The 17,381-nt window shown below is 42.6% G+C and overlaps 1 protein-coding gene across 3 annotated transcripts in view; it reads right to left on the minus strand.

Moving 5' to 3' along the window:
* The window catches only part of Adra1a (adrenoceptor alpha 1A), a 91,709-nt gene extending 88,781 nt beyond the window's left edge, over positions 1-2,928 (minus strand). For 2 of the 3 annotated variants that reach the window (XM_013514141.1, XM_013514144.1), the window contains exon 1: positions 1,489-2,394. In XM_013514141.1, the coding sequence (XP_013369595.1) occupies positions 1,489-2,371 (883 nt within the window). In that variant the 5' untranslated portion in view covers positions 2,372-2,394. Of the gene's footprint in view, positions 1-1,488 lie in introns of all 3 variants that reach the window. The other variant, XM_013514140.1, reaches the window with a different exon arrangement.
* Positions 2,929-17,381: the final 14,453 nt, after the last annotated feature.

The raw sequence follows: 17,381 nt of genomic DNA on the forward strand, positions 1-17,381 counted from the left end.
TGTCACGTGAGCAGGATAAGTGTACACAGTTCCAGAGGCAGTAAGAGGTGGGGTGCAGGAAGGTGGGCCAGCAGGCAGCTGCTTGGATAGAGTGTTATCTCTATCACTTTAAAGCTGGGACACACTCTGGAAGCAGAGCAAGTCGCAGTGATAGGTACACGGTAAGACCAAGTGCTGGACTGAAAGAGGTCTTCCTAGCAGTCTGTCTTATAGAACTTTTGCCATAATAGAAATAATGTACATGTTTGCTCTTGAAAACAGTACCACTGGCCCCACCGGGCTGATGAGCACCTGAAAAGTGGCTGGTGGAACCGAGGAACAGAATTTTGATATTATTAAATTTCAATTCACATTGAAACATTTACACACACCGATGGCTATGGTATTAGAACCTAAAGTCTTGCCCCTCCCCCCATAATTTCAGGATAATCATTACTGAAAGGCCGAGTGAAATACATAGTTTGGTACACTGTCTGGAACGTAGTTGGCACTCAAACTATGGCAGCCATTATTACGACAGGATGGCAAATTAAAGCACTTTAAGTACATGTCATTTAAGTGTGGCTCTAAGGTACCTGGGATGGATTTTTATTAATTTTCACAATGACTTTTTGTTAGAGTTAGTAGATAACCAACATGTGGGTCTATATTTGTTCTCATGAACTAAAAATAGCAAACAACCATTTTGAGACCTCACTGAAGGCTTTTCAGAGATAGATAACTATTCCAAGGAGACCACCCTGCAGATCCTTATAATGAGCTAATTAGTTTTGACATCAGCTTACTTAGCACCTGCAAAAAACTGAATTTGTAACATTACAGTATTATTTTCAAACAGTGTCATCTGCAATTTCCTGAATGATTTTGGGTAAGAGTAGCATCTGTTTTAATATTCAGCATTAAAATAAACAAGTAAGTATTTAGTTATTAAAAGATTATAATGAAATCTTTAAGGCTTATGTTGGTTTAAGCAGATCAGTTTTGTTATTGTTAGTAGTTTGTCCTACATCCTTCCATACTGAATCCAGCATATAAAATTAAAAGTTTTAGAACATAGGCAGAGCATTATAACTAATCTTTATGAACAATCTAATGTGATAGTAAACTCATACATTTGCCCAGTATAAATCTGGTGATTATTTTCAGGGCAAGGGGACTGGCAGAGGGAAAGTGGCATTCCACAATCTGCCTGAGTACTCAGTGGAGACTGTGTGTCTCCAGAGAGGGCAGATAGATTTAAATTAAACACATGTTTAAAGGCTTTAAAAAGAGTTGACATTCTTATTAAGGAGACCAATTCATCTGCATCAACTGGAAGCCACTTTACAGTTGATGAAAAAGTGCCCTAGGACCTCAAGGAAATGAGACTGGAGTAGAAAGAGAATGAAGATTCGCGTTCCCACCAGGAAGCCTGTCCCCGACTGTCCCGTGCTGTTTGAAATGCAGATCTCTCCCTAGATACAAAGGCCAGGGTTTGCAAAGACTTACCAATGGGCATCACCAAGAAAAAGGGCAGCCAGCAGAGCACGAAGCAGCCGACCACGATGCCCAGCGTTTTGGCTGCCTTCTTCTCCCGGGAAAACTTGAGGAGCCGCACTGAGAAGTGCGTCTTGTTCTTGGAGCTGGTCACCCCACCACCTCCTGCGGGAACATTTTTCCGGTGGATGCGTAGCGTGACTTGCTCTGAGTCCGACTTGTCGGTCTTGAGGCCGGATGTGAGGCCCCGGCTTTCCCTCTTGGCCACCACGTAGACCCGGCAGTACATGACCAGGATGATAGCCAGCGGCACGTAGAAGGAGCCCAGCGCGGAGAAGAGCACGTAGCCGGGATCCTCGTTGATCTGGCAGATGGTCTCGTCCTGGGGGGCCGGCTGCCTCCAGCCGAACAGCGGCCCGATGGAGATGACCAGGGACAACGCCCAGACGCAGAGCAGAGCCCGGAGCCCCCTCCTCTGCGTGACAATGGTGGGGTAGCGCAGCGGGTAGCTCACGCCGATGTAGCGGTCGATGGAGATGATGCAGAGGCCCATGATGGACGCGGTGCAGCACAGGACGTCCACCGCCGCCCAGATATTGCAGAAGACCCTGCCGAAGGCCCAGTAGCCCAGGATCTCGAAGATGGCCGAGAAGGGCAGCACCGTGGAGGTGAGCAGGAGGTCGGCCACCGCCAGGTTGACTATGTAATAATGCGTGACCGAGTGCAGATGCCGGTGGCAGGCCACGGAGAGGATCACTAAGATGTTCCCCAGCACCCCGAAAAGGATGAGGCCCCCCAAGATGACCCCGAGCAGAATGGCCTTGGAAATGTTCACTGGTGCGGGCGGGTGGGTGCAGTTGGAGCTGTCGGAAGCATTTCCGGAGAGAAACACCATGGTCCCAGCAGGGGCGGGCGAAGTCGGGCTCTCCAGGGCCACCCTGGGCGGGGGCGGAGGCGGGAGCGACGGAGCTGGAAGTCAAAAGGGCTGGGCTTGGTTGGGGGTGAGGGAGAGCGCGCGGGTGGGAAACAACCCTGGCCAGTCCTGGGAACCCTTGGCGGGCCACGCAAAAGCGCGAGGCACTGGAGGCGACATGGCTAGGGGCGCGCGGGCCTCCGACTCCCTGTCCACTCGCTGTGTGGGCCAGAGGCTCTGATGCCTCCCTACCCGAGGCTGCGTGCAAAGCTCAAGGAGAATCCTTCGCAAAATGCAATCCCAGAATTAGCGGGGTCCGCTTTTCTGTACTGTCTGGTCCGTCCTAGTTGGGAGAAGACTGAGCATTTTGGACATAATTTGGAATTCAAAATTCCAGCGCCAATCCTCCTCCACGTCACAGTCAACTACGGATCAGCCGTTCACGCCCAAAGGCAGGGACTGCAGGTACCCGGCGCTTCTGCGGGCCTGCAGTTCCCGACGGCTCGGCCGCCCCAGCCTGGCTTCTTGCTATTCCAGGTTCTAGGCACACAGAGTCTGCGGCAACGCTGGAGCTCCGTTCACCCGCGTCCTCCTAAAAGAGCGGAAAGAGAAAGGCGGACCGTGAGCCAGGCGCCCCGGGAGCGAGGCTGTGTCCAGCCTGACCTGCAATGGTCTCCAGCTGGGAACCCGACGACCCTGCGGTCTCAGAGCGGACGTGCCCCCCGGGAGGGAAGAGACCCGTGTGTGGGTGGGTGTGGGGGCGACCGCACACCAGTCCTTCACCACCGGAACCTGCCCTCCGGGGCTTCGCCTCACCTCCTCCGGCCAAGTTCAAAATGCTAAGCACAAAAATAAACAAGAAAAAAAAAATCACTAGGCCTCCCCCGCCCTCAAAGCTAGACAACGATAACAAAAACCCGAGCCCTGACTCCAGGAGGCCGAGGTGAGAACGCCAGCGCAGCGACAATAAAATCCCAAAGCCCGCGCGCGAGGCGCGACTGCGGCTGGCGCGTGTCACACGGAGCAGGGTCGGATTCCGGAGGAATCCGGAGATCTAACCCGCTGCCATCCGAACAGGTTGCACGGCAGTCACCTGGGCGGGGGCGGGGGCGGTCTGGCAGAGGGAAGCTCAGCGACCCGGGAACCGCAGGGCCCGCGCCACGCGCACGCTCGCGACGCGCAATTTGCACCCCGGGTGCGGAGCGCGCGGGTCTGTCCACCAGCCGGGGCCGATTGCCAGGTCCCCGGCAAAGCAGAGCGCGACCCAGGTCGGTCCAGGCTTGGTTGCCACACCACAGGGTCGCAAGACACACCCGGGGTCCTGGGGAGCCGGCTGGGGAATGCACAGCTCTGCCCAAGGGGCTCTGCAGGTGGTGGTCACTGCGGATTCCGTAGGCGTGAAAATCAAGCCCGCGCGGCAGTGGACAGGGGACGCCTCGGGTTTTCTGGGCTGGGGGCCATGATCTGCGGCAGAAACCTGCGTTTCCACAGCTGCAGGCGGACGTGGAAGGGGGGTGGGGGCATGGGGTCGCGGCCATCTGGCCTTCTGGCTTGGGCCCCGAGGCAGGAATCCCGGGCACAGGCTTCGGCGAAAAACGCCAAGTTGAAGCCGTCACAGGTGATAGTAAACACATACTACTCGCAAAACCGTTCCTGCTACTCCCGAGAGCGATACACAGCGGGTTAAAAAGACACTTGTTAACTAGAAGGCAACTTCCCAGGATAGAGAAGGAAACCGGGCGTGGGGCGGGGTGCTGCGAAGAACGGGGGAGAAAGCGCGTGACCGAGGGGCGAGCGGGGCTCGGTCCCAGCTGGACACCCGGGGAGGGGCGCCCGCGCAGGGCCCTGCGGAGTCCGCGCCCCGCGCCCCGCGCTCACTCACCTGAAGCGCGGATGCCTGGGTTCGCGCAGCCGCCGGCCCGGCCGGGTCTTCCCGGGTGGGGGAGCGGGGACGACTCTCCCCGGAGCCAGGTTCCCGTCCCTTAGCACCCGCTGACTCACCGCCCCGCCACCGCGGATGCCGCCTCCAAACTCCTGACTCGCAGCGCTTTACCTGGACATGCTAAATTGGAGAGTGAAAACCGAAAAAGAAAAAAAAAGTACAACCAACCAATAACTCCACTATCACCCTTTTAATATTCAGCTCCTCGACACCAGAAAAGAAAGGCGAGGAACTTTGCAGCTCTCACTGACGTAACACAGGCGGGAGCCCAGCGAGTACCGTAATCTCCTGCTGTTACCGTATTACTCCTCGGCCACAGGCAAAGCGCGCAAACCCAGATTTCTTCGGTCCCGCCCAGAGAGTGAGTTGTGTTTTAGTTTTTTTTTTTAAAAGTGTGTGTGTGTGTGTGTGTGTGTGTGTGTGTGTGTATGAGATTTGTAGTAAATAACTTTAATGGCCCGGTTTTAAAAATAAAATAAATTGGACACACCTGCCGGATATTACTGTGCACATGTTATGTTCACAGAAATCTTGGAAAAAAGTTACTTTGAAAAACTTAGTTAACACATGCCCAAGGTTTGTTAAAATCAAAGAGCGTCTTGTTATGCTAAATATGTGGATAAATTGTAATATCTGCAAATGTTTTAAAAACAAGTAAAGTCAGATGAAATTCAATAAATTTAATTATAATAATAAAATTGCATTTCCGGAGAGATGAAGTGAGCATGTCTAAATCTTACTCAGTGTGATCCACTTTACATTTTTTTAGACAAATGGATTTTTAAAGTAGTGTGTTCTCTATGTTGTTTCTCACATGACTTACTGGTTTTTTTGTTTTGTTTTTGTTTTGTTTTTTTGTTTTTTTTTTTGGTTTTTCTCCGGTACACGGGAACCGAACTCACGACCTTGCGCTTGCCAGGCAAGCGCTTTTGCCGCTGAGCTAAATCCCCAGCCTCACGACTTAGTGTTCTTAAGTGGCCATATATTTGTTTACAATTTTCATTAAAAAATGTTTTCTTGAAGTACTATTACTTCTCTTCAATTTTGATTCAGTAATAATTGGAGTATGGAAAGTTGGCACAACCGTTTTATTTACTTTTTTATAGGAAATTCTGTGCTCTGTTTACCTTATGGTTGAATAAAACCATATGTGTTCCAAAATATTAAGAAAAGCAAGACTTTTTCCCATTCTGGCTTCCACCTCTTAAATCATCTTTTCTTTTCTTTTTTATTTTGAGATAGGGTCTCACTATATGGTGCAGGCTGGGCTTGAACTTGCTTAGGTAGCCCAGGCTGGCCTTAAACTCATGGTGATCCTCCTGCCTCAGCTTCCCTTATTGATTCAAACAAAGCATACTTTTTAATTTACTGGGTTCTGGTAAGCCTAGTAACAAATACTTTTGAGCAATGGTATAAACCTAAATTCTCCTCTGAACACAAGTTAATCAGTATTATTACTTTTCTAAATCCAATAATGTTTGGAAGGTTCCTTTAGAGCAATAAATGTCACAGTGTTCTGAGGAAGGTTCATATATCATTGACAACCTAGTATGTAGATTTCCTTTTCCTTTGTACACAAAATCTCCCCACCCTATGTCTGCAGAAATGGTACCCACACCTTTTATATTTGATTTGACTTTAACATTCTTTTAAAAGCATGCACAAATGGCTTGTCCATGTATAAAATGAATGGAGTCTATTGAAGGAGCAATGGGTGAGCAGGAAAGTTAGTGCTTCCAGCCCTCGCTTGCTCTGGCGACTGTCATCTTTTTCTTTTCCCAGAGGAAAAGGTGACAGTCCCCTTAGGCACAGCAGGCTGTTCTACAGTTCCCTGGGACTCTAACACCTCATCCCCAAATGTGTGCCCAGCTCCTGTTTCACAGATTCTACCCCCCACCTCCCCCCAGGAATGTATATTGCTTAGTTTCCTAGTTACTAACCCCAGGCTATGAATGTCAGTTGTCTATTAAGGTCTGTTCCATGGTAGATAAGGGAAGACTTGTTATCTGCAAGAAAAACAACTGAAAATCACTCAGCTTTGCAAGGTTGAAATCTACGGAGTTCTGCATCTTTCAACCCCAGCACATGGGGATTTACCCTACCCTCAGTCACTGACAGGCTAATGCTTAGACAGCCAATTTGCAAAACTAATGTTTTAGAAACAAATATTTCAGTCATTAACCATCAACACGCAAGAAGCTATGCTTCCTCTGGTCACGCTCTCCTCTTCCCTTCTTTCTCTCTCGTTTCATTTTCTTGTGGTACAGGGGCGTTGAACCCAGTCCTTTCATATTGAACTACATCCCCAGCACCCCCCTTTTACTGTGAGACAGAATCTTGCTAAGTGGTGCCACCTAGGCTTGAACTTGTGCTCCTCCTGCCTCAGTCACCCAGGGTGCTAGACAAATAGGTGTGCATCGCTATGCCTGGCTTGGCTCCTGTTTAAAGCATATCTGACACGGATGTCCTAGGAGGCGACTGAGACAGACAGGTGGGCAGGTGCCGAGAAGAGTGAGCAGCGTGTGGAATCACTGAGGTGCTGTCCCCATACTCCTGCAGCACCACAGCAGGGGAGATTTTTTGAGCCTTTTGTTATGGTTTGTGTCTGTGTGTCCCCCCAAAGCCTCAAGAGGCCATGGAGCAGGCTTTTAGAGTTTGATTGATTGATGGGTGTGAGAGCTGCACCCGCCCTGGGGTGGATAGTTTGCATATGTAAGGGAGAGGAAGAGGCTGCTTGAGGCCATTCCTCCCCCATTCTGCCCTGGCGTGTGGTTGTTGCTTTTGCTGTGTTCTGCACCAGGAGCTGTAGCTCTCTGCCATGTGCCACTCTGCCTTGTAATCTGCCAAGTACGGACTGAAACCTCCACAAACTGTAAGCAAAATAAACCTTTCCTTCCTTCATTTTGGGCGTCAGGAATTTTGTCCCAGCAAAGAGAGAAAAGTAACCAAGACACCTTTGTTTCCTAATTTTTAGAGGGAGATTATGAAATCCCACAGGCTTGGCAATGGGGGTTGAGTGAAATTATCTCTCTTAAGAACGTACCTCATAATGCTTATTAAGTTGTTAATGTCAATCTTATTAACCCTTCCCCTCTCTGCTCCTTTTGTGTGCTAATCTGTAATATTCTGCTAACTCAGGGTAGTCCATGGTCACTGATACATTCGGCTGGAGAGTGTCTAAGTGACCTGAACATTACATTTGGGCCCAATCATCAAATGATTCAATGTTCCCAATGGGATTCAATATTCCCATTCTCCGCTTGTCCCACATTGTGATCCTCGATCTTCACTGTCATCCTGATTGGCTTGGGAGACAGCTGGGGGATAAGTAATGCACACTTACAGGTATGTCTCATGGGTTACAGAAGCATGACCTTGGGCACTGTACCTGGTCCCTGGCCCTTTCCTCTCTGGCTCTTTCCCTCTCCTGCTTCCTGGCTGCCATGACGTGCTCAGATTTGCTCTACCATGCCCTTGCATCATGATGTTACTGCCTTGGAATTAGCTGGCCATGGGCTGAAATCTCTGGAACCGTGAGGCAAAATAAACCTCTCTTTCCTTAGGCTGTGGTGGGTCTTGAGTCCCAGCAAAGAAAAGCTGACCAATACACACCTTGAGGGGCCGTGTGAACGTGTGTGTGAACACTCAGCCCATACATCCACAGAGAAGCTGTTGGCTTTGGACCTTAGGGTGCACACTCTTGTGATACTGTCTGTGAGCCAGAGAGGGTGAGCCCAGATAAAAGGACTGAAGTCCATAAAAGTTACAGTGTGGTCATTTGGGGTAGGGGATTCTGGGACCTAAAGAATGGCATAGGAGGGAGAGGGTACAGGCTGCCAACAGGCAGATCACTGTAGTCTCATGGACCCAGGGGAAGGCCCTGGCCAACAAGAATCAGAGTTGAACTCTGTAAAGACTGAAACCCAAGGAAAGACCCCTCTTGCTTTGATCTCAGGGGCTACTCTGTAAATTTCAGGTGCAATGGAAGCTGAGGTGTCTTCAAGGGCGGTTCTGGGAAGCCTCATGGGTGATATTGTTTGACTTAAAATTTGCAGGATAAGCAGCATTCAGATGAAGGAAGGTGAACCATCATAGTGGTTGTGTGTGTGTGTGTGTACGTGTGTGTGTGTGTGTGTGTGTGTGTGTATTCAGAGACACAGGAAGCACTAGTCTTTTGGAGATGAAGGGGGCAATCAGCACACACTCGATGACTTGAATTGGCAGGACTCTGAGTGACTGGTGAGAAAGTCAGCAGGTGTGAGAGATTTTGAGGTTAAAGAATCTGTCAATCATTCCCTTAGAAAACAATAGACAATGGAATTAGGAGCTGTTTTCTGGGATTTATGATTCCAAGTGAGGGAATAAAGACTTAATGTTAGCATTCACCGAAAAACTGACTTTTCAACTAATTCTCTTAAGGCTTAAAAAGGTAAAATGGGAGGAAAATGGAAAACACTGCCAGGAAGATATTGATGCAACATCAAATCACAGTTCTCCAAACAAGCTTTGTGATCTAATCCTTTACCAAACTGAGTCAACTGTACAGTGCAGGACACTGCTGAGGGAGGATTTGATGAGATAATAACTCTGCCTTTGGTATTATTTCCCACATTCTTGTCTCTCCGAGAAAATAATGTAATCCAAATTTTGCAAGTTGCATCATTTCATCCATGCATTATAGGAATATCATCCTCATATCATTAGATGTGTACTAAAGTGTAACTTATGACAGCTGCACAGCCCTTGAGTTCTGGGCACATGTTGTGTTCTGAATGTTTCTGTTCCCCTCCCCTAAATTCCAGTATTAAAGCTTTTTTTTTTTTCCCAGTACCGGGAACCGAACTCACGACCATGTGCTTGCCAGGCAGGCACTGTGCCACTGACCTAAATCCCCGGCCCCTCCAGTATTAAAGATTAATCTCCAAAACAATGGTATGAAGACTTGGAATCTTTCGGGGTGGTTAGGTTATGAGTCTTCTGGCCTAATGAAGAGGACTGCTGTCCTCATAAAATAAGTATGAGGCAGACCTCAACTTTCTACCATGTGAGGAAATATAAGAAGTGTCATCTATAGAGGAACAGGCCTTCACCTGTTAGTACTTTCATCTTGGACTTCCCAGATTCCAGAACCATAAGCAATAAATTTCTGTTGTTTGCAAATTATTCAGTCTAAGACATTTTGTGACAGTAGCCTGAATGAACTAAGACAGTATGATAAATTTAAGTATTTAGATATTTAGTTTTATGGAAAAATTTCTGATCTATAACTTTATAACGTACTGAGATAAATACTCTGATATGTAATATTATACTATAATCTTTCTTGTTTTTGTTTTTGTCTTTTTGAGACAGGGTCTCACTATGCAGTTCAGGCTAGCTTTGAGCTCACTTTGTAGCCCAGGCCGGTCTCAAACTTGCAACGATCCTCCTGCCTCAGCCTCTCAAGCGCTGGGATTACAGGTGTGTACCACCAAACCCGCCTATAATCTTTAAGATTAATTTCCATAACTGTAGCTAGCAGATTAAAGATTATGAGCACCTAAAAGGTTATAATACATATTGCCTTCTATACAGCTTTTATAAATGTGACTATAAAATGTAAACTCCCAATAGTAGTATATGGGAGAATTTTGTTTTTGTCTCTTCTCAACCTTGGGCATTTATAATAAAAAAGGCACATATGTAATTATATATAAATGACATAAATCTTAGCCAATTTGATAAGTAAAAACATACCTCACTTAAAACTTTGTGTTTTTAGAGTGCAACCATACAAAATGAAAGCTTTAATCATAAAACCTTGTGTTTTTAAATTATCAGTGTGTTTCCACACATTTCACATTTATTTGCACTTACTCTTTTGAAATATGTTTGTTCATGTTTTTATCAGTCATTTTGATCAGAAGTTGCTATAGTTATTTTCAAACATGAAGTTGATTAATACAAGAATTAGAGGCTTGAAAATTATTGGGGAAGACTGAAAGCACATGAAGGAAAGCTGCTACTGTACTTGCTTTCAGAAAATTAGGAGGCACAGAACTGTCCAAAATCATGCTGATGCATCTGTATCCCAAAGCACCCGTGACATGCAGGACACACAAAGCCCCCAGCAGAACCTCACATCTGCAGTGACTTCACATGGTCACAGGGTGAGCAATGGCTTCTGCTCCTTCTCCACTCCCCGGAGTGTCACAGGAACCCCTTTCCTTGAATCCCTGAATCCTGACGGTAGAATCTTCCATCCAATGAAATGCAGAGAAGAACACAGAGGGAGATAATGGTTATGGAAGCACAGTTCCAGCCTTAAGTCTTTCCTTTCTGGACCCATTATGCTCACACCCACTTTCTTTAGGCTGCTCCTGACCGTGGCTAAGCACTGCAGAGATTCTGATGGAGACCTGTTACTGCAAGACCTGGATTTCCTTACTGGACCATTGTCTTGAATCTGCTAAAACTCAGGTGTGCAATGGTGCAACACTTTTCTCCTGGCCCTCTTTCCTCCCCTTCTCCTTTGAGTGTCCAATGTGAATCTGCCTGAAGATGCTCCTTACCTTTTCTAATGCCTTTTCTCTTTCCCTTAGCAGGCATTTCTCCAGTAATCTTTCACACAATTAATCATATCTCAGAGCCTATTTCTTGGAGGACCGAAATTAACACATGAATTAATGATGTTGGCATTTTGTGACATTTGTTGCCATTTCTTCATGTCCTAACATTTAAAGGAAAAACACTCCATGAATTTACACATACACACTCACATAACCCACACAAAATGGCATATTCATCTATACCTTTGTAACCTACGAACTTTATATGGCCATCTCGTGCGTATTTCACAGTTTACTTATCATTATTTTTCCTTTACGATCAGGATGATTTTACCTCATGGAAGAACCTACCAGGGCTGCCTTATTTCTCTCTACCGAGTGCATTTCCCTCCCACACTTAGAACTTATGGGAGAACTCAAGTTAACCTATGTGAAGTGGGTGAGTGCACCGATTTTAAGATCCGTTCAAATGAAACCTTGTTGAGAAGTAGTCCGCTAATTTTCTCTGGCTGCACTTCAGCAAATAATACAGCGTTATTTTAAGACTTAAAGTAAGAGGGCTTTCCCCCATTTCTCTTCTTACAGGACAAGCTTGAGACCTGAATCGATACGCAAGTTTTTATCCCCTCTTGTTAACTGAACTGCCAAGGATAGAATCTCTTTACTTTTGAGAGGCCATGAGACATAAGTTGATAGGATGATCTCATTCTTCTGCCCAGCATTAGAAAAACAAAAGCAAAAACCAAACAACAGATAAAAATGAATTGTGCCGTGGTTTTTCTAAATGTTTAATAATCATTTTTATAAATTTTCTACTCTTGCGGCCATCAAGGGAATTCAATGAAGAGGATTTTAATAAGTCTGTAAGAAAAAAATTAGAAATCAGGTCAAACTGATTTTAGCACCAATTATAACTGGAAAATCCTTGAAAGAAGTGTTACATTATCAGCTAAAAAAAAAAAAAAAAAAAAAAACAAAAACAAAAAAAAACATGAAAAAAGCCCCTCCCCAATATTCAGGATTTTCTGAATCTGTTTGATAATTTCAGTGACAAGTGAGTTTTAAAACTTGAAATAGTAAGGAAAATTTTTAATCAAGTAAATTACACACTAGTTTAGACTACCACAGGTAGATTGATGTTCATCAACATTCTAGATGTGACTATCCCAAACACATAAAATCTAAGATTAAAATATACTTGCTTATGTAAACTGAAGTTAAAGGAAAAATGCCTAGTCTCTCCCACTAGATTTCTATGTCTCAGAAATTCTGTAGCTACTGATGACAGAAATAGTGAGATGGATAGTTAAGGCACTAAATATTAATCTCTTTGGCTAATATTTGAGAAACTGAAATGTTCAAATAACTAGTGATTTTGATTAAATTTCATAGCAAGATAGTTTATCATTTCCTGTGTTGGTCAGGATAGGATCAGGAAATATATTGCACAAGTAAGAGTTTACCACAGAAGTGTTTATGGAAGTTCTACTCATGGTACTTGGACTTTGGATAATTTAGATTAGGGAAGTACTTTCTAAATATGGCATCAAAAGTAGAATCTGCAAAAGAAATGATAAAGTAAACTACATCAGTATTCAATATTCAATATGATAAAAAGAAGAGGAACACAATATTATAACTTTCATTGGGAGCAATGTATTTAAAACATTTAACCAAGGAGATTATTTTCCAGAATATGTATGTTCTGTTGTTTTCCGGCCTCCATTGTTTTGGAGAAGTGTATCAAATTTCCATTACTGTTTCCCTGTAGGTAATGTATTATTTTTCTCTTGCTTATTTAAGATTTTTCTATCTTTGCAATTTATCTGCTTGACTAAGACGTGTGTGTGTCACTGTTTACATTTATCCTGCTGAGCTTCTTGGATTTATAAATGTAGGCTTTTTACTTCCTTTGGAAAGATGTAGCCATTATTTCTTCAGTTTTTTCCTTACCTATTCTCACTCTGTTCTATGAAATTCTAATTGCACTAATATCCTTATTGCCTTTCATGTACAAAGGTTATATTCATTTTCCTCCATTTTGTTCCTCTGTTCTTCAGTATGAATAAATTTTATTAGTCCTCAGGTTTACTTTTTTCCTACCATTTCCAAAATTCTTTAGACCATCTACAATCCTTGTTAGTGAACTCCCCCTTGAACAAAGTTTTTATTTGTTTCTTTTTATAGTTGTAACTTTCAGTTAAGATTCCTCACTCATTGGTTACTGGGGCTGTATTTTCTTTAAGTACTTGCATTCCTCTCTAATAGCTGTATTAAGTCTTTTCTCATAATTTCAATACCCACGTAGACACAGAGTTAACTTCTGCTCACTGCTTCTACTACCTCCTTAAGTATAGATCTTATTTGCATATTTCTTTGTATGCCTAGTAATTTTTATTATGTTCTAGACAATGTGGATAACATATTTTCAAGGATTCTGTATTAGGTTATGTTCTTCTTAAGTGTGTTAAATTTTGCTTTATCAGACAGTTAACTTGCCAAGACTCTAATACTAAATTCTATCTCTTGATCCTGGACATCAGCTCAATAGCCTTGTTTCTTTGTAGATTTTAGCATAGTTTTTGTAGGGTTCTTGTCAATAGGGTAGAAGAAGGCTCTTTTATATATTTTTGCCAAAATTTGTTATCTTTCATCTTTTTTATGGTAACTATTCTAACATGTGTGAGATGCTATCTTACTGTGGTTTTAGCTTGCATTTGCATAATAATTGTCTTAAACATTTTTCTCCTGTATATTTTGGTTATTTACATGTCTTTCAGGCCTTGCCTATTTTTAAAATTGAGATATTTGGGGCGGGTTGCTACTGAGTTGCATTCCTTATGCATTTTTTATATTAACCACTTGTAAGATGTATGGTTTTCTCCCAGTCCATATGCTGTGGTTTGGGTGTGGTCTGAGAGCTTCCCAAGGGTTCAGTGTGATGAGAGTCTTGGTCCCCAGAGAAGCACTGTTGGGAGGTGACAGAACCTTTGGGAGGTGGGGTCTAGTGGGGATCCTTAGACCGCTGTCAGCATGTCCTCAGGGGAGATTGTGGAACCTAGATTCCCTCTGTATGACTTTCTTTTTGGTTGTACCAGCTCTTCCCTACATGGTTCCTCCACTTTGTTGTGACTACATCTAGGAGGCCCTTTGCCACAACCGACCAGGTGGCAGTTCTGTACCTTTGCACCTCCAAAACTCTGAGCTAAATAAATCTGTTATAAAGTTAGCTGCTTCACTGTGGTAAACAAACTGATCAATATACAGGTTGTCTCTTTAAGCTATTTTCTTTGTTTTACAGAGCTTTTAGGTTTCATTTGTTTACTTTTGCTTTTGTTGCCTGAGCTTTTGGGGGCACATTAAAAAAAATATTTTTAGATAGTATTAGGATTGCAGGGCTTTGTGCACACCTAGGCAAGCAGTGTTACCACTGAGCTACATCCTCAGTTCAGATTTAAAAATCTTATCTAAAACAATGTGTAGCTTTCCTCCTATTTTATCTAGCAGCTTTATAGTTTAAGGTGGTCTTATATTGAAATATTTAGTTCTTTTTGAGTTTAGTTTTGTGAATAGAGTGAGATAAATTCCAAATTTCATTATTCCACATAAAATACATAATTTTTCAACACTGTTTATTGAAGAGACTGTCTGTTCCCCATTCTATACTCTTGACAGCTTTATCAAGGATCATTTGTCATAATTACGAAGATTAATTTCTAGGCTCTCTACTCTGTTCCATTGTCTAATTTTCTATTTTTATACCAGTACCATGCTGTTTTGATTACTACAGCTTTGTATCATATTTTGAAATGAGGTAGGATGATGCCTCTGGCTTCATTCAGGATTACCTTGGAGAAACACACACATACACGCACACACACACATAATTCCATTTGAATTGCATGAGGTTTTTCTATTTCTGCAAAATATTAGCATTGGAATTTTGACAGAGATTGCACTGAATTTATAGATAACTTTGGGTAATATGAACATTTAAAAGTATTTATTCTTCCAAACCATAAACATGAAATATCTTTCTGGTCTTTGTGCCTTCATTATTTTCCATCACTGTCATACTGTTTTCAGTGTACAAATCTTTCACCTCCTTGGTTAAGTTTAGCTACTATAAATGGGATCATTTTCATGATTTCTTTTTCAGATAGTCTGTTGATAGTGCATATAAATGTTACTGAGTTTTGCTTATCTTTTATTTTGCCACTTGTGACTTTACTTATTTATTATTTCTAAGAGTTTTTTGGTGGAGTCTTTCGAATTTTCTCTATATAAAATCATATCACCAACAAACAGAAAAGATTTTGCATATTCCTTTTCCAATTGGATGAATTTTATTTCTTTCTCATGCCTGACTGCTCCAACAAGGGCTGCCAGTACTATGCTGAATAGAAGGTGCAAGAGTGGTTAAACACATCTTGTTACTGTTCTTTGGGTAAAATCTTTCTGTTTTGTACCTTTGAGTGTACTGTTAGCTCTGTGCATTATTGTTTAAGGCTTGAGCCTTGCAAACTATATTTGTTAAGAGGTTTTATCACAACAAATTGTTAGATTTTATAAACTTTCCCTTCCCTATCTTCATCCAACTCACATCCTGACCATAGTACTTCCTTTAAAAGTTTCTTTTTATTTTAAAATGGTATATAAAAGAAAACATACAATCTGTTACTTTTTTGGGTCTTACCTTTCTTTTATTGACATGCCTGGATTTTCATTAAGGTATTATATGTGACCATAGTAAATTTCATTTTATTGAAGAATAGTATTCCATGGTATACACTTGTAATTTAACTATTCACCTTTTGAAGGACATATTTATTATGAATAAAGATTCTGAAAATATTCATGTATATACAGATATTTATGTGAATATGAGTTTTCATGTTTATTAGTTAAATGCCCAAATGTATAGAGGCTGGGTTGTATGTGTTATCAGTTTAGTTTAACAAGAAAGTGCCAAATTGTCTTCCATTACCCTCTAGCACCATCAGTTATATACTAGGGGTTTGGTTTCTCCACATTCTAACCAGCATATGGGACTGCCACTTCAAAAAAATTTAGCTGTCCTGATAGGTGTAATATCTGTTTGTGTTCTAAGTTTGCATTTCTTTCATGGCTAGTGATGAACATTGTTTTATGTACTAATTTTTTTGTCTGTTAGTTCTTTTCAGCATAACGACAATTTTTTTTCCTTGCCTACTTTCTACTTGATTATTTTTTCTGATGAGCTTTGGGAGTTCTTAGTATACATTCTAGGCACTAGTCTTTTGTTGGATATGTGGTTTGCAAATCATTTGTCTTAGCTTTTAGCTCGTGTTTTATATCCCATCCTTATGTATGGTTTCTAGCACAGTACCATACTTGGCCAAGGTCACCACCTTCCATGTTCTGTTAGCATTCCTTCTACTCTCAGCATTGTCCTGGTTTATGTGTGGTGTTATTTGGTAATCTCAGTCATTGAGAGAGAGAGAGAGAGAGAGAGAGAGAGAGAGAGAGAGGGAGGGAATTTGTAATAATGACAACTGAACAATTCTTGTTTGACAAAAGACAAGAAGATACTTCTAAGGTACTTCCATTAATGGAAAGATGGAAGGACATCAAGCAGAGATTTGGGAGGTGGCTGATATGTTTGTAAATGTGGCTTGCATAAGCTGAGTTTGAGCTGCTGGGGAGAGATGTGCAGCGAACTGTTATATGTAGAATAATAGATACACAGTAGTGATGGAAGCCCTGGGAATCATACTGTGAGCCAGGTTCCATATTCCTGACACAGACAGTTAGCAGGGAACAAAGTGATCCTTCTGTCATGTGGTCTACAGTCTAGTGGGAATAGGTGCCTTAGACAACTATTTGAAAACATGAACGATTTTATTGCTTGAGAGACACTCTGAGGAGAGTTTGACCACAGTAAAAAAAAAAAAAAAATGCTGGGATATGCTCAGGTTTTTAGGGCAAGATGAGGAGCCAAAGGGTAAAAGAACTGGGAAGGTTAAATGTCAAAATTTGTAAGGTTTTAAAAAGAAAGCTGTGGCCAGGCATGGTGGTGCATGCCTGTAATCCCAGCATTTGAGAGGCTGAGGTGAGTACAAGGCCAGCGAGAACTGCGTAGTGAAAGCCTGTCCCAAAAGAAAAAAAAAGCTGTAGTTTAGTGTTGAATGTTAAAGAGCAAAAGAAAAAAAACCTGAAAAATTAGAAATGTTTTGTAATACACATTTTATTAATGGTTACACTTTGTTATCACCATGTTCTGCAATTTATTGAAGTTCATTTTGAGAGATGTCTTAAGTCTCATAAGAAAAGTCTCTCTCCCTCTTTCTTTCTCTCTCTCTCTCTGTTGCCAAAGTCTGGTGATACTTACTTAATAGCTATTTAATTTCTAAATGTGTTAGACAGAAAAATATTGTGGTCATCATTTACTTGAATGTGAATTATTTTTTAACCAAAGTTCAGGTATATTATATTAATTTCCAGTGAAATCTCAATTTTATTT

This window comes from Chinchilla lanigera, unplaced genomic scaffold (assembly GCF_000276665.1).
Source record: "Chinchilla lanigera isolate Chin_1 unplaced genomic scaffold, ChiLan1.0 scaffold00002, whole genome shotgun sequence".
NCBI classification, from domain to species: Eukaryota; Metazoa; Chordata; class Mammalia; order Rodentia; family Chinchillidae; genus Chinchilla; species Chinchilla lanigera.